General features: G+C 38.3%; 3 protein-coding genes across 3 annotated transcripts in view; 1 reads left to right on the top strand and 2 right to left on the bottom strand.

Annotated features, from left to right (window-relative positions):
• CSNK1G1 (casein kinase 1 gamma 1) overlaps window positions 1-301 on the bottom strand; it is a 140,668-nt gene extending 140,367 nt beyond the window's left edge. The window contains exon 1 of the mRNA XM_082648074.1: window positions 173-301. The gene's annotated coding sequence lies outside the window, so the exon portion shown is untranslated. The remainder of the gene's footprint in view (window positions 1-172) is intronic.
• A 5,739-nt stretch (window positions 302-6,040) lies between these two features.
• On the bottom strand, window positions 6,041-12,765 carry PCLAF (PCNA clamp associated factor; the record flags this gene model as incomplete). The annotated part of the gene is made up of 4 exons (XM_082648148.1): window positions 6,041-6,180; window positions 11,166-11,328; window positions 12,341-12,421; window positions 12,720-12,765. The coding sequence occupies 4 exons, from the start codon at window positions 12,763-12,765 to the stop codon at window positions 6,135-6,137; spliced, it is 336 nt and encodes a 111-aa protein (XP_082504274.1). The 3' UTR covers window positions 6,041-6,134.
• A 3,117-nt stretch (window positions 12,766-15,882) lies between these two features.
• TRIP4 (thyroid hormone receptor interactor 4) overlaps window positions 15,883-22,651 on the top strand; it is a 69,845-nt gene continuing 63,076 nt past the window's right edge. Inside the window, exons 1-3 of the mRNA XM_082646828.1 lie at window positions 15,883-16,004; window positions 20,712-20,881; window positions 21,701-21,834. Coding sequence (XP_082502954.1) covers window positions 15,904-16,004; window positions 20,712-20,881; window positions 21,701-21,834 — 405 coding nt within the window. The 5' untranslated portion in view covers window positions 15,883-15,903. The remainder of the gene's footprint in view (window positions 16,005-20,711; window positions 20,882-21,700; window positions 21,835-22,651) is intronic.

The following is a 22,651-nucleotide window of genomic DNA, read 5'->3' on the forward strand; positions in this document are numbered from 1 at the left end:
CTTTCCTTCCACCCCCGCAACCCGCCAGGGGCACACACGCCGGCCTGCGCCCCACCCAGGATCTCCGCGCTCCCCTCCCCGAGCCGGAGAAGGGGCCCCCACCACCCCCCAGATACACACACACATCCTCAAGCTCCAGCCTCCCGGACCCCGTCGAAGCCGGAGAGAGTACCTGGCAGTGCTTCGGGGTACAGACGGGGCGGGCGCAGCCCCCTCCCGGAGGCGCCGAGCGCTTCTCTACCCACCCGCAGCTTTGGCTTCTCCCGTTCCCAGGAACGGGAGGGAGGAGAGGCGCGGGAGGGGAGGGGGAAGACGAGGAGCCGAGGGGTCGCAGAAGCCGAACCGGAACCTCTAGCGCTGGCCCCACCCTCGGCCCGGCGCAGAGCACCCTGGCGCTCCCTATAGGACAAACTTAAAGCAGGCAGTGAGAAATAGACACCAGCACTTCCGGGTCATCCCCGCTACCGTCCCTCCTTAGCAACCGCGTGGGGTTGCTAAGCGGAAGTGCCTTCAAAGACAACCACCCCCATTACTTATGGGACTAACAGGAGGTAGCTGGGAGCGTGTACTCCTCTTTGGCAACACACTCTTAGCTTCTGCTCCTGGTCTTGGGCTGAGCACGGGCTTCGCTGCCAAAGTCACGAAGCCAATCCTGCTTTCCCCTTCACTTGTACTCCCCCCAGCCACTATTTACTCCTGTTCCCTCCCGCCTTGAATCCTGGGCGGACCTATTGGCTCCTGTTAAGGCTCTCTCAGGTCCCTCGTGGGAGTTACTTTCTGGCGGTTTAGCAAGCATCTCCCTCTTGTGGATTTTCAGTTGTGTTTCTACTGAGCTTTTAAAGTCTCCTCCAATGTTATGAAACCTTTTTCGTGCACTTCGTTCTCCTGTGATAGCCCCTGAAACCGAATGGTGAGAAAGTTTTGTCTTCACCCATCTCTTTTGTAAGGATTGCACATGCTTGTGTATGATGTGGAAATAATTAATCCTTAAAAAACAATGAGAAAAGGCCAAAGGAAGCCGGTGATCAAGCTTGGGAAGGAGGAAGACATTTAATCCTCCACTCAGAATAAACTTTCAATCCTATACTGTGGACAAGAAAAGTTAATAAGAGACCTAATTTATTCTTGTGTTGGGGTGATCTGAGCTTGAAAAATACTGGGAAAACCACTGCTCGGAGCAAAAGCCAGCAACATAATTAATCCTCTTTCTAGAAAAATGACCTATATTATTATGGCAGTTAAATATTCAGAGAAATGTAGTTAGGCATTCAGAGGAAAATGAGTAAAAATCTTGGCTTAACTTTCCTATCTTGAATAGGTCTGCTTAAAAGCAATAAAGCTTAATAGTAGCTCCTGAATTTGTTCTCTAGTCCATGGCAGTGAATGTCTTTGCAACTGCTGGCTATTGGTCATAATAATTTGGTCATGATAATTTTACTGGTCATGATAACCTCTTAGTCACCGATATTGGACTGTTGTCCACCTAGCTGGGGCAGAGGAAATGACTTTTGGTAACGTCAAAGAAATAGCAGGTCTGTTGGTTTCCTGTACATGTGACACAGCATTAAATTGATTCACCAAGAGAGTCAGTTCAGCAAAACCTTTAGGAAATCACTTCAGGTTCAAATGTCACTAGTAGATTGTTAAAGAAGTCTAAAACATTTCCACCCTTGCCATGGAAATGCATACTTGTGGGAGTATACACACACAAAATTCAAATGGAATCTGAGCACATCCAGTCATTAATTGTTCTTTAAAAAAAACCTGGCTGTACTTGACAAGTGATAAATCTGTGACCATGACAAAACAGAGCTTGGTATTTCAATTGGCAACAAGTTTAAATATTTAAAAATTTTGAATTAGAAAAGTAAATAAAATTATGAGCCCAATGAGCAACAACTTATCTAAAACTTTGCTGGGGCTTGCCTGGAGGCCAGTGGTTAAGAATCCACCTGCCAAGGAAGGGACACAGGTTCAAGCCCTGGTCCAGGAAGGTCCCACATGCCACAGAGCAACAAAGCCCATGCACCACAACTACTGAGCCTGTGCTCTAGAGCCTGCAAGCCACAACTACTGAGCCCGCATGCCACAACTACTGAAGCCCACGTGCCTAGAGCCCGTGCTCCACAACAAGAGAAGCCACTGCAGTGAGAAGCCCATGCACCGCAACGAGTAACCCCTGCTCGCAGCTACTAAAGAAAGCCCACGGGCAGCAACGAAGACCCAACACAGCCAAAAATAAATAAATAAATAAATTTATAAAAAATAAATAAAACTATGGTGGACTTAGATGTCTTTAAAAAATTAAAAACATGAATACAGTAAATCTTTTCTATAGAAAGAAATGTTTTATTGGGTACAAATAGTTAAGATCAAATGTGGTAGTTTAAGCCAATACAAAAATGCAAATTCCTATGCATCATTCATTTTTCCTGTTGTCTGAAGAAATATGACTTATAATAGCACATAACAGCATTTATTTAGATCCTCTCTTCCTACAGTTTTTAAAAAATTATTACTGAGTCACTTTTGTATAGGTGTATGAATACCTGGCTTAACTCCTAAATGATCACGACATGTATAATTCCATCACTTTTAACATACTCATTACTTGGAGACCTCTAAAGATGTATAGCACAGGTATATACATTTTATTGTACACTGAAAACATATACATTTTATTGTAAGTAAATCAACCTAAAATGTTGATAAATGTTTAAAAATTCAAATAAATAAATATAGCACAATCCACACCTAAAACTAGCTATGTGCGTTTAACTACGCTTTTAGGATTTTGTGAGCAGTATCACAGGAATCCATATTCTTTTTTTAAAATTATTACCCAAATCAACCTTTTATTTTATTTTTTTAATTTTATCTATTTATTTATTTTGGCCACACCACTCGACATGTGGGATCTTAGTTCCCCGACCAGGGATCAAACCAGCGCCCCCTGCCTTGGAAGTGTGAAGTCTTAACCACTGGACCGCTAGGGAAGTCCCCAGGAATCCATATTCTTTTTTTGTTTGTTTGTTCGTTTTTTGATTTTTTTAATTTATTTTTATTTTTGGCTGCATTGGGTCTTTGTTGCTGTGCACGGGCTTCCTCTAGTTGCAGCGAGAGGGGGCTGCTCTTCGTTGCGGTGTGTGGGCTTCTCATTGCGGTGGCTTCTCTTTGTTGCGAAGCACGGGCTCTCGGCACGCGGGCTTCAGTATTTGTGGCACTCGGGCTCCGTAGTTGCGGCTTGCGGGCTCTAGAGCATAGGCTCAGTAGTTGTGGCGCACGGGCTTAGTTGCTCCGCGGCATGTAGGATCCTCCCCGACCAGGGCTCAAACCCGAGTCCCCTGCATTGGCAGGCGGATTCTTTACCACTGGCCACCAGGGAAGTCCCCAATCAATATTCTTAATATGAACCATAATTAAGACAGTGCTCTCAAATCTACGGTAGATCTCAAATAGCCTTCAAGGTCAATATAGTACCTTCATCCTTCAAATCAATATAGGACCTCTAGCCTTTTTTCTCAATCTCTTGAAAGCTTTTTGTCATTTTTAAATTGTCCCTTGTAATCATTTAAGAAAGAATTAGGTTGTATAACGTTTATTTTTGGGAAACCCAATACTCTGTTAATAATTATTACTTAAAAATTCAAATATTCTTAGAGTTCCATTGGCATCTCCAAATACAAAAGACAAAACAGACAAACATAAAAGATACCAAAATCAATGAATACTTGGGATCAGTTAGAAGAAATATAGCCAGATTTACTTTTTATCTGCCTAAGCAATATACCACACACAAGGCATGGCCTCTTGTACAAGGGACTTAGAGAAACTCACTTAGGATACATGTGACATAAACAACATAATGTTTAGCCTTAGGAAGAGAAGGCTAAAGATGTAACAGCTATCTTTAAATAATTGAAGGTTGTTATGTGGAAGGAGTAACTTGTTCTATGTTATTTCAAGGACAGAACCAAGAAGAGGAGGAGGGGAGTTAAGAAAAAAATCAAATTTTTAACTTGGAGCACTTTCGATTGTCGTTGCCAGCTAATAAAATACTCCATCTAATGAAAAGCTATAGCTGGCTTGGGTTGAACAACTTCTAACAGTCCTCCCAGTTTTGATTCAGTGACAATCTTTCCCACCTCCATAGGCTATCCTCAAAGGTAAAAGGAACCATTTTAACAATGTTGGTTGGACCAAGGTCCAGCTGAATCTTCAGTTTTTCCAAAAGTGAGTTAGCGTGAAGAATTCTAAGTACAGTGAGATTTATAAGCAGTGTATATATACATATGGGAAAAGTTCAGTTAGTTTAGGCTTTATTTTCTGCTTTTTAGAAAAATGACAAGTATTTGTCATCTCATAAATAACTCTGAGCACACTTTATAATTTTCACTATAGTATTATCTTCCTTTGTGAAACTATGTAAACACAAAATTCATATGATCCTCACAAATTCCATTAGCATTCAAAAATTCCATAAAAGTAGCTTTAATCATTGTTTGCTCCGGAATTGAACAGTAACATTAATTATTTGAATAATCCATTCAAAAAGGAAAATCAGATTAACTTTGTGAAGGGTAGAAAATTAAAGCTTACTTTATATTTTTAATGTATAATTTATTTTTTGATTCAATTTCAATGTAAACGGGGAGTCTGTCCTTCTCTTATGTTTAAAAGAGGCTAAATTGAAAATCTACATTTTAAAAAACTTTTGACAACGAAACAGATTACATGGGACCTCTGCCTAATAAAGTTAGGCATCACCAAGTATTATATATTTTGAAAGGATTGTATTTGAAAAGACTGTAGGTTCTTTAGGTCAAATTTTTGGGAAACAAGTACGTACCAAAGTTAGACTTCATTGGACACACCACCATAAAGTTTCTCTCTCCATCAATGAAAAATAGCAAATCAGGTTTCATACCCATCAAAAGCCTAATTGTCAAGGAAGCACTTAGGATGAAAACTCTGGTCTCAATTCAGTATCATTACGTTTAATATCCACCTCTAAAAGACAAAGCAAAAAATACAATCTACAGTCATAAGGACTTATTTTGGAAGTTGATAAAATCAGGTCAGTACAGTGATTTGCATTTGGAAGGAATAAAATAGAAATACCTAGTAGGATATAATCTTAGAAAGCACACATATGGATAGTATTGTGACAATGAATATTCATTTATTAAAAACAAACTTCAGGAAAGCATTCCTGTTAAACATGGTTAGTTTTGATAACAGGTTGTCAGTGAGCAAAAAGCCTGATGAGGAAGCAAGAATATCAGTTATAAATACTATTATACCCACCTCTTCAATTATACCCCTGACTATCTTGAAAAATATAATAGTAGCTCTAAGGACTTTAGACATAGTTCTGGTCTTATGGCATGATTTGCCTTTCATATTTTATTGATTTCCAACTTGAAAAGTATAGGCCCAAAGAGTAAGATTTTATGACACTAAGCCAATTGCATATTCTAGGAAGATTCCTCTCTTTTAATGTAGTCTATGGAATTTTCCTGCCCAATTCTATGCGAGTATTTTATCTTTTTGTTGTTGTTTTTAGAAGCTTCATCAACCCTTTAAATCCTTAAGACAAAACTGCCCTTAAATTTTTCTAAGAAGAAGGTAGACGGCCATCCAAATTTTTTCAACATTCCATTTTTGGCCCCCTTTCTTAAAAAGGTTATGGGTTCAGTTTAATTAATACTGAATTTTTTAATGTGCAAAAATCTACCTCTGCTTTTTAAAGCAAATAAAAGGAACAAAAATATGGCATCACTCCAATAATCAAATGCCAATAAAAATGGCAACAGTACAAAAGTCTAAGCAAATCTCAAAAACAGCAGATTCATAAGTAGAACACCATGCAATAATTTTAGCAAGAAAAAGCTTAACAGGTAAAAGAAACCGAATACTGCATTATACTGAATACTAAGTTAAGTAACCATAATTAATCTTATAAACTTTCCAATATCATAACTACTTGCTTTTGAATAACTAAATGTAAGCCTCATTTTTTAAATTAAATGCTTATTCAACAAAGCTAATTGGAACAAATATATTTATGCAAATTTACATCCTAGAATACCAGAGTAAACAGGAGACATCAGTCAAGGGTGAATAAGTAATTTCTATTCTTTTTCATCATCTGTATGATCAGGTGGCAAAGGACATGACCTGTGGAAAGAAGAGAGAACTTCGATAGTCACCTGAGTCAAATGTTTAAAAAACAGAACGTAAGTACTTTTTAAAAACTTATGTAAATCAGGAACATTAACAGTGCAGTGTGTCTTGTCAACTGACCAGAAATGGGAGAAAATTAAACTCCATTAATTGACAAACTCCTACATGTTCCAAATACTAGCGTGACAAAATTTTTAATAATCTATTTTGCCTGTTAATTTGCCAAATCACTTTCCCCTTTAGGATATGTTGCCATGTTTATTAAAGACGGAATCTCTATTTCTATAGCATCTTCTTTCAATATGTTAAGTGGATTGATGAAGAGTACAATCCTTCAGCAAGAACTCTGAGATTATGAAAAGCAAAAGAATTTAACCAATCCACTTGAGCAGAGAAAACAGCAAGTTGACATATTTGACTGTATACCCTTTGGAACTATATGAATGTATTATCTAATTAGAAAAACCCCAAAATTGTCTTAAGTTGGCATATGGTAATCACAGCTTTTGAAAAATAATTTATATTATCCCAAAGCCATTTTGTACTCATTATACTTTTTTAAAAAATACATTTATTTATTTATTTTTGGCTGGGTTGGGTCTTCCTTGCGGCACGTGGGTGTCTCATTAAGGTGGCCTTTCTTTGTTGCAAAGCACAGGCTTTAGGTGCGCCAGCTTCAGTAGTTGAAGCACATGGGCTCAGTAGTTGTGGCTCGAGGGCTCTAGAGCACAGGCTCAGTAGTTGTGGTGCACGGGCTTAGTTGCTCCGTGGCATGTGGGATCTTCCCAGACCAGGGCTCGAACCCATGTCCCCTGCATTGGCAGGCGGATTCTTAAACACTGCACCACCAGGGAAGTCCCTCATTATACTTTTTATAGAGAAAATGTCAATTAAAAACTTAATCATAATTTTTTAGAACTGATAAAGATTTGTGAGATCTATTTTAAAATGGTTTTCAAATTAGATCCAGTGAGCCTGAATGGTCATAGGGCAAGTGAGTGAAGGAAGCTAAAACAAGGATATTCTGACTTGGAATAAGATTACCATTGACTCACCTACTCTTATATTACGAAGAAGTCTTCATTGTACTTTCCTGGAAATTAAATCAAGTTAACAAATGAACACTATCATAACCCAAAATTCTATTTTTTCAAGGACCTGATTTAATTTACTTTAGGTATCATAGTTCTGTTCAAGGTTTTAAGAAGACAGTTTTTCTTGATTCTGATTCTCCCCCATGCATCTGCCTCTGTGAGAATAAAGCCATAGGAGTAGCCATATTCCAGATTAAGAATTAGGGAGACAGAAGTCCTTCTGATATACTGGTAGTTTTCGACCAGTATTTACGACCAATAGTAAATCTATTGAAAGAGCTCCTATCAAAAGGAAAAAAAATTTTCTATTTCTTTAACGTGTCAGTATGAGATAGATGTTCACTAACCTATCGTGGTAATCATTTCATGATGTACGTAAGTCAAATCATTACACCTTGAACTCATATAGTACTGTATGTCAATTATGTCTCAATAAAACTGTGAGGAAAAAAAAGTCAATCTATTGATTTATTATAAATAAAGGGATAACTACAACTTTCTTAAACAAAAACAAATCTAAGACAGAGGCCTAAAGTAATAATATAAACCTCTATTACCTAGTTTTATGTCACAGATTTTATTATACTATGGATCAAAGTGCTTTATGAGACTATATGTGTAATCTTTTCCATATGATAGGAAGCCTGTAATATAGGTTTTATTGCTGTCATGATCAATGGTATAGCCATATTTGGCTATATTACCAAATATTTTCTTTCATCAATGGAAGTCATAAATAATTCAAGAGGATTGTCATATATTCTAGAGCTAATATTGACTATTAGCTTGTTCACATTAGAATGAGAAAGAACAAGGAAGAATGGTGCCAGTAAGTGAGAAGGAACTAAAGGAGACTTACAGGATCATGAAAACAAGTCTATTAAAAAACTCTACCCAAAAATGTATCCCCTTCCTTGTTGATTTTATTGAAACAGAAATGATAATAGTGATGTAGCAACAAAGTATAAAATTTAGTTACTGCTCCAGAATTTGACACTCCTTTTAAATATCTCATAACAATTTACTAAATGACCTTGAACAGTATTAAGTCTTAAAATTTTATATGCATAAACATCATTTTATACGTCAAATACTTTGTTTTAACTGCTCATTAACCATTTATTTTTATTTAGTTGTGTTCAATGCAAATCAATTCCAAACAATGTACAATCCAAAACAGGTGTACAGTGTTCAGATATGAAGCAAGAGGTGTTCATTCACACGCACAGATCTCACATAACCTGAGATCAGTTGGATCTAGTTGTTCCTGTGTAGACTTCTAAAGATGGCAAATACTGGCTTAAACCTTATTAAGAGTACTATGGCCATATTGGATACTTAACATCTAAGCATCATTGTGTGAACCTGTGAACCAAAGATTTCACAGAGTTTCTATTTCTAAAAAGGTTTCTGTACATCAAGGCAGTTGTAAAGTTTTATTTTCCAGGATCAAGTCCACTTAGGCTTAGAATCATCTAAAAATAATGACTGATGTAGAAAGTGCTCCACGTGTAGCTATTCCTATTCATTAAGTTTTATATTTATATATATATGTTTACGGAAAGGGCACAAAAGAGTTATGAATTCAATGCAGGAAAGTTTCCAGTCTTCACTTCCCAAATACCTAATATACATTATTTTTGCTGCCTTTATATATTTGCCTCTTAATTTCAAGATTTGTCAAATATGCCTTCCAAACAGATCAATTTTTTAAGTTGTAAAAGTTATTCAATATATGCAGAAATAAAGAGCAATATTTTAAGACTGGTTGAAGTCAATGCACTTCTAATCTTTGGAATCAAGTTAAACGATCCAACTTAGCTAAATAAATCTGGATGGGAATGTGTGATAGGAAATACCTGTTATTTGACTTTTAAGTGCATTTGCTGGGATTACTTATGCTTGGATTTGTAGTAGATTCCAATCCATCATTGCCCTGGAACGTGTCAGTTACTGCAGAAAGTCAAATGCAATGTCAAATCCAAAGTCCCAGAGAAAAGAGTTAAGTTCCCAAGAGAACAGTGAAAACAGTGTAAAACCTGATGGAGAGTATATCAGCATTAAACCAGAACTGCTGAAACAATACACAGAGGATTTGCGGTAATACCTGGTGGTTCCTTCCAGTGTACATCATAAATAGAATCACTGAAGCTTTTTATATTATCTAATCATTTTACCGCCTTCTAGATTTCGTGAAAAAAATGGAAACTGAATCTCCATTCCATAGCTCATCCTTTTTCTCTAGATGAAGATGAAATTATTCTTATTTGCAAGGTACAGTTTGAAGTATCCATATTTCTTAAGTTATACTTAATCACATCATTAATTCTCGATGTTGTCTCTTTCCAGTCTTGTACATGAAACTCCAGCAGATTTAATATTGGCTTTCATTATCTGGTCAAATCCTTCAGATGCTCTTTAAACTAGTCCAATTTGGGAGTCTCAACATTCTCTGTGTTAATAAAACAAGGGATGGAATTAGTAGACTTGATGAAGACCTGTTTATTTTCCTTGCCACACTGGACTTCTAGATGGCGTACTGATTGGGCTTTAGAACATAGGTTGGTAAACTGTAGATGCTTCTTGGCCAAGTCTCTTAACGGTAGAGATGTAGAAGGGCAAGCAAGACCACAAGGAGACTAGCTGTTGACTGCAAAGCACAGCTGACCGTTGTGGTTTCGAACGGAGGACCTTCCGTGTCGGTTAAAGGAACGAATGAATAAATCTGCTTGAGTAGGAGCGGCACCAGAAGCAGCAGCCCCAATCTGAGCCTGGCCACCATCCCCTTGCCCATGGTGATCACTCCGCCTTGGGCAAGGCTCGCTGCTTGGTGCCGTGGAGGAGGATCACAGGCTACTGGCTGGTGCAGGGGAGGTATCTAGCAGGGTCTTAAATCTAGCCAGAGGCTTCATAATGGCGGTGACGTGGCACCACCAGCGCTCACCACTCCCAATCTCCAGTCAAATAATTTGTTTTTGAAACAAAAATTTCAAAATTCTTTAAAGAGTCTGGACACTATTACTTATAAATCTATTTAAAAAGCAGGTTTCCATTGCTTTTTTCCCCCCAGTGGTATTATTTTTTTTCCTGATTCTTAAAATATTTGTTGTTGAAACTTGGTAGCACCGAGTATAAGAGGTTTTTACCCAGATATATCACTATTGATATTTGGTATATTTTGTACAGAGATTTGGTATATTTAGATACATATCTTTTACACAATAATTGTACTTTTGTACCAGAATTTTTGCTTAACACTTATCATGAGCATTTTCCTGGCATTAAAAGCTTGAAAGCATGATCTAATTATCTTCTTAAAAAGTTTACACAATGAACTCTGCATGTTCGCAGCTTTATCCCCACCTTGTTTTGTTTTGAAGTTTTCTTATGTATTTACAGAGAAGTTGTAAAGAAAATACACCACGGTGTTAGTTTTGGTTGTTTCTAAGTGATGGGGATTTCTATATTTTCCAACTTTTCTACATTGGGTATATATTTCCTGTGGAGGCTGAACTAATAGTTTTAGAAAGGTGAGGTTAATGGAATTCAAGCTAGATAAACCAACATAGAAATTGCTTTTTGAAAAAAGACTATAGAAAACAGACAGAAAAAATTAAAGAATAAAGACCAGAAGTTCATGATTAATAATGTAACACTTATCATCTGAATGGGAACTGATCCTCTTTGAGTGACTGAAATGAGTAAAAATAATACCTTTCTTTGATGTTTGAAATTTGGGAGTGACTTATAATAAAAGGTTAGCACAGTTTAAAAAACCTCTGGTTTGTATTTTCTTATCTGCTCAAACAGAAATTTTAAAGTTACTCAATATTCTGTTGTCTTTTATTTTCAAGAATATAAGTATTCCAGAATATAAAAACTTACTTTCTCTTTGCTTTTCCCAAGCCACTGCTTCCTGCCTCCTCAGGAATCCTATTCTCCTTTTCTGAATCTTTAGGGGACAGCCTGAAGAATTCTCCGATTCCTTTTTGCCACTTGGGAGTTGGGCGCACACAAACTGGATTCCCTCCTGCATACTTATTTTCAGCTATAAAATATAAACAGATAGAACTAAATAAAAATTAAGAATACAATCACTATTCCTTAAAGGGAAAGTTAATTCTTTAACATCAAATCTAAAGGGTATTAAATGGTGTTACATCCATCTTTAAATTTTTAAATGTGACATGATAAAGGTGTATTCAGTTATAATATAATGTATAACACTTTATTACACTTATCCTTTAGCCTAGAAAAATAGCATTAACAAGATGTTTACAACTAGAAAATATTTTTCATATTTTGTCCACAAGCTGAGCTATTCAGTTAGTCTTATGTACTGTCATACTAAAGTTTGACACACTTTTTCCTGTATGTTCTTAACTACAGCTTGTGGAATTAATCTTCCAAACTGTTCAACTTCCTCCTAAAAGGAATGAGACAGCAGATGGCATGGTATTTTCTCAACTTGTCGCACAGAAGGAACGATGTGAAACTATTTCCCTGGCCCGGTTTTCCCTTTTAATGTCCCAAAAGCGGTAACAGGAGCTGCAAAGTTGTAAAACACACACACCGACATCAAACTAAAATAAAAGGAAAGAAAGGAGAGAGGGAGAAAGGGAAGGAAGGACAAAGAAAAATATGTAGAAATGAAAACAAAAACGTGAATAGCACTGTCAACTATAGTCCCGATTCTTAATCTAGTAAAGAGGTACTTAAATAGCCTCTTACAAGAAAAAGCCCAGTTGTCAATACCAAGAAAAATAACAACGCTAAAGTAGAAAAGAAAAACGAGTTTGAAGAGAAACTGTGTCCATCCCTAACCCGAGACTTGAAATTCTTCACAATGCGACCCACTCCGCCCCGCACCCCTACCCCATCCCGCCAAGAGACAGGCCCGCTCATTAGAGCAAAAGGCAAGGAAGAAATTCGGGGGTGAGGATCTCAGGAAAAGAAATTCCACGGTGGGGCAGGGGGCTCGCAGGTCAGGAGAACTGTGGTGCCAGGCCTGATCTCCTTTTGAGAAGGTTTCTCCAGGATCTTGCAGGGGCGCTTTTTACCTTTCCTTGACGAAAGCGGCGTGGAATTAGCGGCGGAGGTGGAGGAACCAAGCACCTTCCTGGGGGCTCGAGAAGCCACCACTGCGGAGAGAGGCAAAGAAGGACATTCAGAAGGGGTCACGAAGAGTCTCAGAGCCACGTTCTCACCACCCTCTCCGACCCAGCCTATTGGAGAGGAGAGGCCCGCGATCCAGAACAGCAGATAACCCTCCCCTGTCCCCGCCGCGTCTTCCTCCTCGTTAAAGGGATCGGGCTGCTGCTTCCTGACGGGCTGGACCAGTTTGGCGGCCAGGGTTGTGGGCAGGTCCGGCTTCTCCCGCCCGCGGCGGAGCTGCCCAGGGAACCACCTGCCCTCCACTACCATGCTCGCCTGCCTCACCTTTTCTGTACGTGCCAGCGACACTGCCTGCTTTAGTCCGCACCATGTTCAAACACGAGATGAGAACAACGAACTGACTCCCCGACCGAAGATGTTTCACGGGACAAGGCCCCGAAAACGAATCTCCCGCCACAGTTTATATTGGTCCCTTTCCCGCGCGCTCCACTGACTCTCCCAGACCTCCGCTCCCATTGGTTCCGCGCCTTTCAGGTGCAACCAATCGCCAGTGTCCAGTGGTGACCGCGGCGGGGTTGGGCGCAGTGCTGATTCGTGCATCAACTTGCAGAAGCTTGTGATTCGTACCCGCCTGAGGTGGGCGGTGCCAGGGCGCTTTCCTGGGGTGCCCCATGTGTGGGTGCTAAGAACTAGGTAAAGGGGCCTGCTTAGAAAAGAAAACCCAGGAAAGACAGCGAATTCCAACATTTCTTTAAAAGTTAACCACAGGCTTAAATCCATAATGTCATTCCTGGAAGTGACACCTGAAATGAAGCGGACTTTTTAATATCTCAGGTATGAACACTCTTTACAGCATCCATAACTAAAACGAGTCTATGGAATGGGAAAAAGCTAATACAATTTATTTACAGGGATTTTTTTTTTTTTTTTTTTTTGCCAGGCCGTGCAGCTTGTGGGATCTTAGTTCTCCGATTAGGCATCGAACGCTGGCCCCAGCAACACTGAAAGCTCCTGGCCCTTACCACTGGACCACCAGGGAATTCCCTATTTACAGGGATTAAAAAAAAAAAACCCAAAACTTTTTAGGATGGTGTGAAACAAGAAAAAACAGTGAATTGTATATACATACATACATTAAAAGAAACATTATTATAATAATAAAACGTTTTCCCGAGACCTGTATGGTCTCAGAATTCCTTAAAAATATGTCATATGTGCCAAGGGCACATCCCTGGCACATAGTGAACGTGATTTTAGAATAAGAGATAACTATTTTCCTTCCCTATGCTTATCTTAAGTACTCACAATACCCCCTGAGCAATGATTTTCACTCTCTGAATACCACGCACAAAACCTGATCAAATGAATTTGCTTTAGGATGTACTTTGTTAAATGTGCACTTGAAAGGCAAACCTGAAAGTGTAAGCATGGCATTAATTCTCTCCAATAAATTATGCTTGAACTTTCAGAATAAAGGCTTCTCAGTACTTTAACAGAATCAACAACTACTTTGTGTTTTTGAATTACAGAATCTAAACAGCAGATGAAATTAACATTATAATAGGAGGAAAGGTATTGCAAATTACCTGTAGCTTTGTCTAAATCTTAGTGTCTAAAATTACAGCCAAAGTCCTATCAGAAAAATCAACAAGCCCTAGGGTATCCCTCCTTGTTCTTTGTCATCATGCCCCTCTCAATACACAATGTTTCTTCAATGCACATTTTTTCCTTTTCAGTTAAGTGGCTTCTACAAAGGCCTGAATTACCTAATTCCCAGATCCTTGTAGCGATTAGAACTGAGTTGAGAATCTGCTGGTCTTTTCTCTTAGTCCACATGCCAAGTAAATTGCTAGAAAGAATTGCAAATATACCTTTGCACACAGGGGCAATCTACATATTATAGCTGTGTTTGTATGTCTGTCTTTTTAATGCCAATTATGATAAGGAAAGATGCAAATTAGAATAAAAACTCAGGAAAAAAGCAGTGATGTCTAGTAAAAATTCTTAATTTAAATGTTTGCTTTGCAGAAGTGCTTCTCCTTTACAGTTAAAATAGTTGTGTGGTGTGAACCTGAAAATTTTAAAGGCCTAAGGCATTAAGAAAAGTTATAGTATGTACAAATGAAATTTCTGCCTAAATTTATACAAAAGAATATCTTTAAGTCATATTAAATAGGTGTGCTTGCTTTGCTCAGGCATAAATTCATTTTAATAAATGGTAATATGGTAAATGGCATTACATTACATACATACAAACTAGAGATTTCAATCAATAACATATTCCTTATGAAAAAGAACACTTATTCTTGAGGACCTAGTAATTTCATCATAATGTGTGATATACTAAGTCTTATTGTACAAAAAGCTTGTCAGTTTATCTTCAAGAAGTTATCATTTTAGTTATGGGAACAGAACAGATATAAAAACAGGTAAAGGATTTGGATATGTTATAATTAGTATTAAATGTAGCAGACATCTATGAAGAAACAAAGCTTGTACCCACTATTTATGAAAATTCAGTCTTTTTAAGCTGGAAAGCCACATATTTTCCAAATTAATGACAAAGATAATGTAAACTCAATGTAAATCAACACACATATAATTTTGATTATTTATGTCGGTGAAAACACTAACATAAAAAGGTGGAACAACATCCAATTGATGTAATTATTTAGTATAAATAGCCTAATGGGAATGAAGAGCCTATCCATGTAACACAAAGCCAGTCAAATTGATCCATGAAATATATCAGAAGACGTTATGTTATGCTCTCCAGAAAAATCTGTCTAAATTTTCCCCAGTCCATTGTCCCAATGGAGTAGAGAAGTAGCAAAAGACCCTTAAGTCTCATCATCTTGAGTTGAAGTACCTTTAATTTCTTAAAAATCAACACAGAGAATTTATATGGAAGGTCTTCAAAGCCAAATCACATCACCTGTTTTTATTAAAGTTTTTTTTTTTTTCTCCCTCGAGCTTGCAGAGTTGTCTTGGCCCTCCTGGAAAGGACCTGGCTCAAAAAAGCAAAAAGAGGTTTTAGGAGCGTGAATCAGGTATTAGACTACAAAGGGTATTAATAAAACCACTACCACCGGAGCAAACCCTTACAGCGTTTACTCTAGCCTTCAAGTGCTGTTTTAAATATTTTACATAAAACCGGAACAGTTTAAAAACTGGACCCTCAGGTTACGGGGTATTGTTTTGTTTTTTCCTAAACTGTAGTTTTTAGAGGTATTTGTATTGTCTTAGCAGGTTTCCCAATTCTCGAGTCCTACATTTAACGACGCGGAGGAACCACTCGCAGATGGAGCTCTGGTACAAGTGACAACATCAGGAAGCGGGCAGAAACAGGAGGAGGCACAGGTGGGAGGGATCTGTGCTGTGGGCGGTGCTACCAAGCGGGGCAGTGCAGGCTGACGGAACCTGCGCGAGCGACGTCGGTGTTGCGCAGGGGACTAGTCCGGCGCAGGACACCGAGCTTTTGCACCCCAGCTGGTTCCGGCTGGGGAAAATGGCGGTGACTGGGGCGTTGTCCCAGGAGCAGCTGGTGGGCTGGTGCACTCAGCAGTTGCGGAAGACTTTCGGGCTGGATGTCAGTGAGGAGATAATACAGTAAGACCGGTTCGGGTCAGAGGCGGGAAGGAGCTCTGGGATGTGCACTGGCTGAGCAAACGGGGAAACGGAGGGGGCTAAAAAGTTGATGAGAGTGAAGAAATGTGATAAAAGGGCTGCGGTGTATCTATGAGTGCCGAATTTTGACCTCCGGCTTTCTAGTTTAGCTTCTGGAATAGGGTGTCATGCTCCACAATCGTCTGGTGGGGCCTTTTTTTCCCCAGGAAAACGCCAAATCCCTGATAATTAGACCTGTAAGTCTGTCCCAGGAACCAGTTTCCTTATAGATTTTGGAGAGAAGGGGCAAGCCAAATTGTCTTTCCAGAAATTCCTTACTCTGAACATTTTAGTTTGCCCGATCCGGGTTGTGTCAAATAGGACCTGAAATTTAAATGGGGGTAGCGTGGTACTGTGTAAAAAATAGCTCCTGACTCGGGAGTCCCGGTTCTATTTTCTGTGGTCATTCACCAGTTTTGGAGCCTTAGGCAACTTAATTTTCCATCTTTGTACCTTAGTTTCCTCATGTGTAAAATGAAAAATTAGCAGAGATTATCTTTTATAACGCGTTATGATTGTAATGAAGTGGAAATGGTGACATGATTTAATATCTGCTTTCAACTGATTTAACTTTTTTTTTTTTTTTTTTGGCGATACTGCATGCCAGGACAAAAAGACGGTTGATGAGTGAGGAGGTGGGGGAAGTGCAGTGTATCGAGGAGCATAGGAAAAAGAACTATAAGATTTGAGAAACTCGTAAGGTTAACTGCAAGGGATGAATTTAACTTGAGAACTAAAAGGTGGGTAGGTGGCAGTGCAGAGTTCAGGAGGAGGGAAAAACTTCTACAAAAATTGGACTTAAAGAACCTGGAAGTGTTTCTTGATTTGGTTCCTTGTTCATTGTTGCTGAAACCTAAATTGCAGTTCTAGGGCTTTTGTAGGAAGTAAGGTGAATTTCTGATTTGGGGAGAAAATAGACTTGTTGACAAGGAGAGAGTTAAGAGAGCCAATTTTAAAGGATTATTTTGAACACTGGAATAGACTCAAAAATAACTCAGTTAAGCAAATATTATATGCTATCACTTATATGTGGAATCTAAAAAATAATACAAATGATTTTATTTACAAAACAGAAACAGACTCACAGACATAGAAACAAACTTATGGGTACCAAAGGGGAAAGGGAGGGGGATAAATTAGGAGTATGAAGTTTACAGATACAAACTACTGTATATAAAATAGTTAAACAGCAAAGATTTACTGTATAGCACAGGGAACTACGTTAAATATCTTGTAATAACCTACAGTGGAAAAGAATCTGGAAAAAAATGTAACTGAATCACTTTGCTGTACACCTGAAACTAACACAATATTGTAAATCAACTATACATCAATTTTAAGCACTTGCTTTTTTTTTTTTTTTTTTTTGTGGTACGCGGGCCTCACCGCTGCGGCCTCTCCCGCCGCTGAGCACAGGCCCTGCGGCCATGGCTCACGGGCCCAGCCATCCTCCCGGACCGCGGCACGAACCCGCGTCCCCTGCATCGGCAGGCGGACTCCCAAGCACTGCGCCACCAGGGAAGCCTTATACATCAATTTTGAAAAATTGACAAAAAATATTAAAAAAAAAAACCCAGCCAAATTGTATGGCTTGGCTTTACCCTTGTTTGAAGGCAAGATCAGGTTAAGTAGTTTTCAGGCATTTTTTAAAGCAGTGGAATGCTGTCAAATGAAATAATGAAGCTTTGTAATATACCAAACAGAAAAAAGTCCATCAGTTTAAAAAAAAAAAGATTGAGGTCTCTTTTTGATGAATCAACAATGGAGTATGAATAGTTGCAATCTTCTCAGTCTCAGAATCCAGTTGTATTTTGTTGCTTACACAGTATTAGGAAAATTCCTAAGTCTCATAGATTGCGGTTTAATAGCTCATTGTGCAGTCTTAGATTTTCCTGAGTTAAACTTATCCACACCCTTAAAAGAGGAGTGATCAGAAATTTCTGTTTTAAAGTTGAAGCAATAAGTACGGCTGTACACCTGCTTGCATTTAAAAATATTTATAAATATAAGTTAGACAAGAATTATTCAAAACTTAAAATAAGCCCTAAAGCTACCTATAATATAACGCTATTGGAAACACTTATTAGGTTTTCACTAGTTATTGCACAACAGGCTATGATGGCACAATGAAAGCGTTGGCTGTGTAAATTTGCTGTGCCTTGCCTTGCCTGATATTCATTGAGAATTACCCAGGTGTACTATACTAGTGTGCTAGCTAGAACAATTTGACATGAGCAGCCTGAATTTTTTAAACAGACAGCACAGAGCTGCTACCTTCCTAATCAGTGATACATTTATGAGACCTTAAGGTCTATGCACAGAGTTAGCAAAATAAACTTTGTTCCACAATCTGCATTAGTTCATGTTTTGGATGAATCTATTTTGTTAAGATTTGGTATATAACACATTTGAATATATGTTGTTATTTATTATACTTTTTTAAATAGTTAAATGATATTTATTCAATTGTTTCTGAAACTCTTTAAATAATTCCCTAGTGGTTTGAATACTCCAGAGTTAAATGATCCTTGAGGTTCCTTGCAGCTCTGTGAGTTCTTGATGCCAATTAATCTTTTTTTTAATGTTTTTAAATTTTATTTATTTGTTTATTTTTGGCTATGTTGGGTCTTCGTTTCTGTACGTGGGCTTTCTCTAGTTGCAGTGAGTGGGGGCCACTCTTCATCGCGGTGCGTGGGCCTCTCACTGTCGCGGCCTCCCTTGTTGCAGAGCCCAAGCTCCAGATGCGCAGGCTCAGTAGTTGTGGCTCATGGGCCTAGTTGCTCCGCGGCATGTGGGATCTTCCCAGACCAGGGCTCAAACCCGTGTCCCCTGCATTGGCAGGCAGATTCTCAACCACATAAGTGTATGGATATATACATTCCTTTTATAGCAATTGGGATCATATGCTGTACAGTGTGTCCTACTATTTCACTTTATATGAGAGTGTTTTCTCAAGTAATAATAATTACTGAGAAATTACTGAATTGCTGAATTCCCTGGCAGTCCATTGGTTAGGACTCCGTGCTTTCACTGCCAAGGGTGCGGGTTCAATCCCTGATTGGGGAACTAAGATCCCACAGCTGCATGGTATGGCCAAAAATAATAATAATAATAAAGTAAAATAAACAAGTCAGTGATTTTTTAAAAATAATAATTATTCAAAAATTTTACTTTTTGTGGTCGCATATTATATTTTGTAAAGTCCAAAAACTTGAATTCATTTGCCCCTTTCATTGATGAATGTTTAAAATAGTTTCCAGTTTTTCACTAACTCAAATAATGATGTAGTTAATTTTTTTGCGTAAACTTTCCTGTGTCTCTTATTTCTTAGAGAGTTCTGTAAATGGAATTATTGGATTCTTTTTAAGGCACTTTAAATATATTGGCTGATTGATTTATAGAAAAGTTGTACTGACTTGTACTCCCACCCCATTTCACTTTTAGGAACGCTTCATACCATTTTCTTAAAATAGATCTGTGCATTCTGATGTGATGCTAATCTTGATTTATAATTTTTAAGAATGTTAAATTAGTAACTGGTTAGCTTATAGTATATATTCATATTTTTAGCAAAAAAGAAATTTTAGGTTTTGCAGTATAAAGATGAAGTAATTTGTATTGTTCCTAGGAAAATATAATGACTGCAGATGTGTGGTTATGGAAAGTATTCTTTTTTTTTATAACAGTTATTTTTGAGATGTAATTTTTATTCAAGTCACTTGTTTTAAATGTAAAATTTGATGAGTTTTGACAAGTATATATAGCCTTGTAACCATCCCTCAATCAAGACATAAGTAGTCTTTGCTTTGCACAGTAGTATGGAACTGTAAAAATGACCATGCAATCTACAATTTAAAAATCTTAATAAAATGGTCTTAATAAAAAAATGGGGAAATTTTTGATTATTCCATGACCTTCAAAAATGTGTGTCAAAATATTAAAAACTCTCCTGCTGTCAGAATAAATTTAAAAAATAGTAAAACAAACACTTATTTAGTACACTGTAAATTTTTTAAAAAATTTTATTTTATATTGGAGTGTAGTTGATTAACAATGTTGTGTTAGTTTCAGGTGTACAGCAAAGTGATTCAGTTATACACGTACATGTATCTATTCTTTTTTTTTTTTTTTTTTTTTTGCGGTATGCAGGCCTCTCACTGTTGTGGCCTCTCCCGTTGCGGAGCACAGGCTCCGGACGCGCAGGCTCAGCAGCCATGGCTCACGGGCCCAGCCGCTCCGCGGCATGTGGGATCTTCCCCGACTGGGGCACGAACCCGTGTCCCCTGCACCGGCAGGCGGACCCTCAACCACTGCACCACCAGGAAAGCCCTATCTGTTCTTTTTCATTCTTTTCCCATTTGGGTTAGAAAGTATTCCTATGTTAAGGACAGCTCCACAAACCTATCTTCAAAACACTGATTTGATTGTAGAAATACAAGATTACATGAAGGTTATATTACGAACTACTTGAGGTCAGAGTCTTTGTTCTAATCAAATTTATATCCCTAGCATCTAACCTAGAACTTGGCTCAAAATAAACAGTGTAATGGATTAATGAATGTTTTTTACTACCTTGATCTCTGTTACGATTATTGAAAAACATAGTATAAGCTAGCCCTGTTTTAACAAGTTATTTCTTTGCTTCTTGAGGTATGTTTTGTCAATTGAGACTGCTGAAGAGTTACGAGAATATGTTACTGACCTTCTTCAGGGAAATGAGGGCAGAAAAGGTCAATTCATAGAAGAGCTTGTAACTAAATGGCAAAAGAATGATCAGGAGCTGATTTCTGATGCTCTGCAGCAGTCCTTCAAAAAAGATGGTAAGTTAAGTTAATGTAATTAACTTAAGTAAATTAAAGTAAAGGTTGAAATATTGATAAATTAGCTGGTTTATAGGACCTGGTATGTTCTGTCACCCATATTTCCTCACAACTAACTTAAGCAGAATCATATGTATACATGTTTTTAGTTCAGTTCTACTTGATCTGCAATGAGTATTGTTTTAGTTCAGACTTTTTCAACTTAGAAAATATCACAAAAATACTTGTTTATAGATACAAATGTGGCTTCAGAATAACTTGAAAAATTTATACATAGATTAAAGAAAAACTTTAGTTATGTGTGTACATGAATGTAAGTAAATGTTGACCAGTTTTAGTATGAATAGCGTTTAGAAGTAACTATTAAGTTAAACAGTACAAAAGATGAGCACCAAACTAAATAAGTCATTATTATTATACAGTCTAAAATATCAGATTTTAATTTAACTTTTTTTTTTCTGGGTATGCCGCACGGCTTGCGGGATCTTGGTTCCTGCACCAGGAATTGAATCCAGGCCCTTGGCAGTGAAAACGTGGAGTCCTAACCACTGGACTGCCAGGGAATTCCCTTTAATTTAACGTCTTAATTTTAGCCAGTAGTCTTTATTATTGACTACAATCTTGAAAATGATGGTTTAAATTTAATTCTGATTTGAGAGGAAAAGATAATTAAAAACCTGCCTGACTTCTTATATTGACTCTAAGTATTAAGCATTGCCTTCTCTTTATTAGCTATTAATTCACCAATGAATCCTACTATTTCCAATCTATGTACATATATATATATTTATTTATTTATTATCTTCTTCTTCTTTAAAGAAATTTTAGATGGGCAGAGGTCAGGAGACCAGCTAAAGAGGAGTAGGCGGAAAGGGAGAAACAGACAGGAAGTTCCTGCATTTACTGAACCTGATACAACCATAGAGGTCAAAACACCTTTTGATTTGGCCAAGGTGAGTGCTTAGAAAATGAGGCTTTTCTGGCTATATGGAGAAGAGCAAACAACTGATACATTTCAGAGAGCGAAGGGTATAAATTGGTCTAGAATGGCAACTTTTCAACAAATGTATGAATTTTAGAGAGTGATAATGATCACATATTACTTTCTATATGGTAGATATTTTTTGACAACCTGATTAAATAAGTATTAAAAGGACATCTTCGGGCTTCCCTGGTGGCACAGTGGTTAAGAATCCACCTGCTGGGGCTTCCCTGGTGGCGCAGTGGTTGAGAATCTGCCTGCTAATGCAGGGGACACGGGTTCAAGCCCTGGTCTGGGAGGATCCCACATGCCGTGGAGCAGCTAGGCCCGTGAGCCACAACTACTGAGCCTGCGCGTCTGGAGCCTGTGCTCCGCAACAAGAGAGGCCGCAATAGTGAGTGGCCTGCGCACTGCGATGAAGGGTGGCCCCCGCTTGCCACAACTAGAGAAAGCCCTCGCACATAAATGAAGACCCAACACAGCAAAAATTAATTAATTAATTAATAAACTCCTACCCCCTACATCTTCTAAAAGAAGAAAAAAAAGAGAATCCACCTGCTAATGCAGGGAACACGGGTTAGAGCCCTGGTCCAGGAAGATCCCACATGCCGCAGAGCGACTAAGCCCGTGCGCCAGAACTACTGAGTCTGCACTCTAGAGCCTGCGAGCCACGACTACTGAGCCCGTGTGCCACAGCTACTGAAGCCCACGTGCCTAAAGCCTGTGTTCCACAACAAGAGAAGCCACCGCAATGAGAAGCCCTCGCACCACAACAAAGAGTAGCCCCC

Source organism: Grampus griseus (genome assembly GCF_964374135.1).
Source record: "Grampus griseus genome assembly, chromosome: 2".
NCBI lineage: Eukaryota > Metazoa > Chordata > Mammalia > Artiodactyla > Delphinidae > Grampus > Grampus griseus.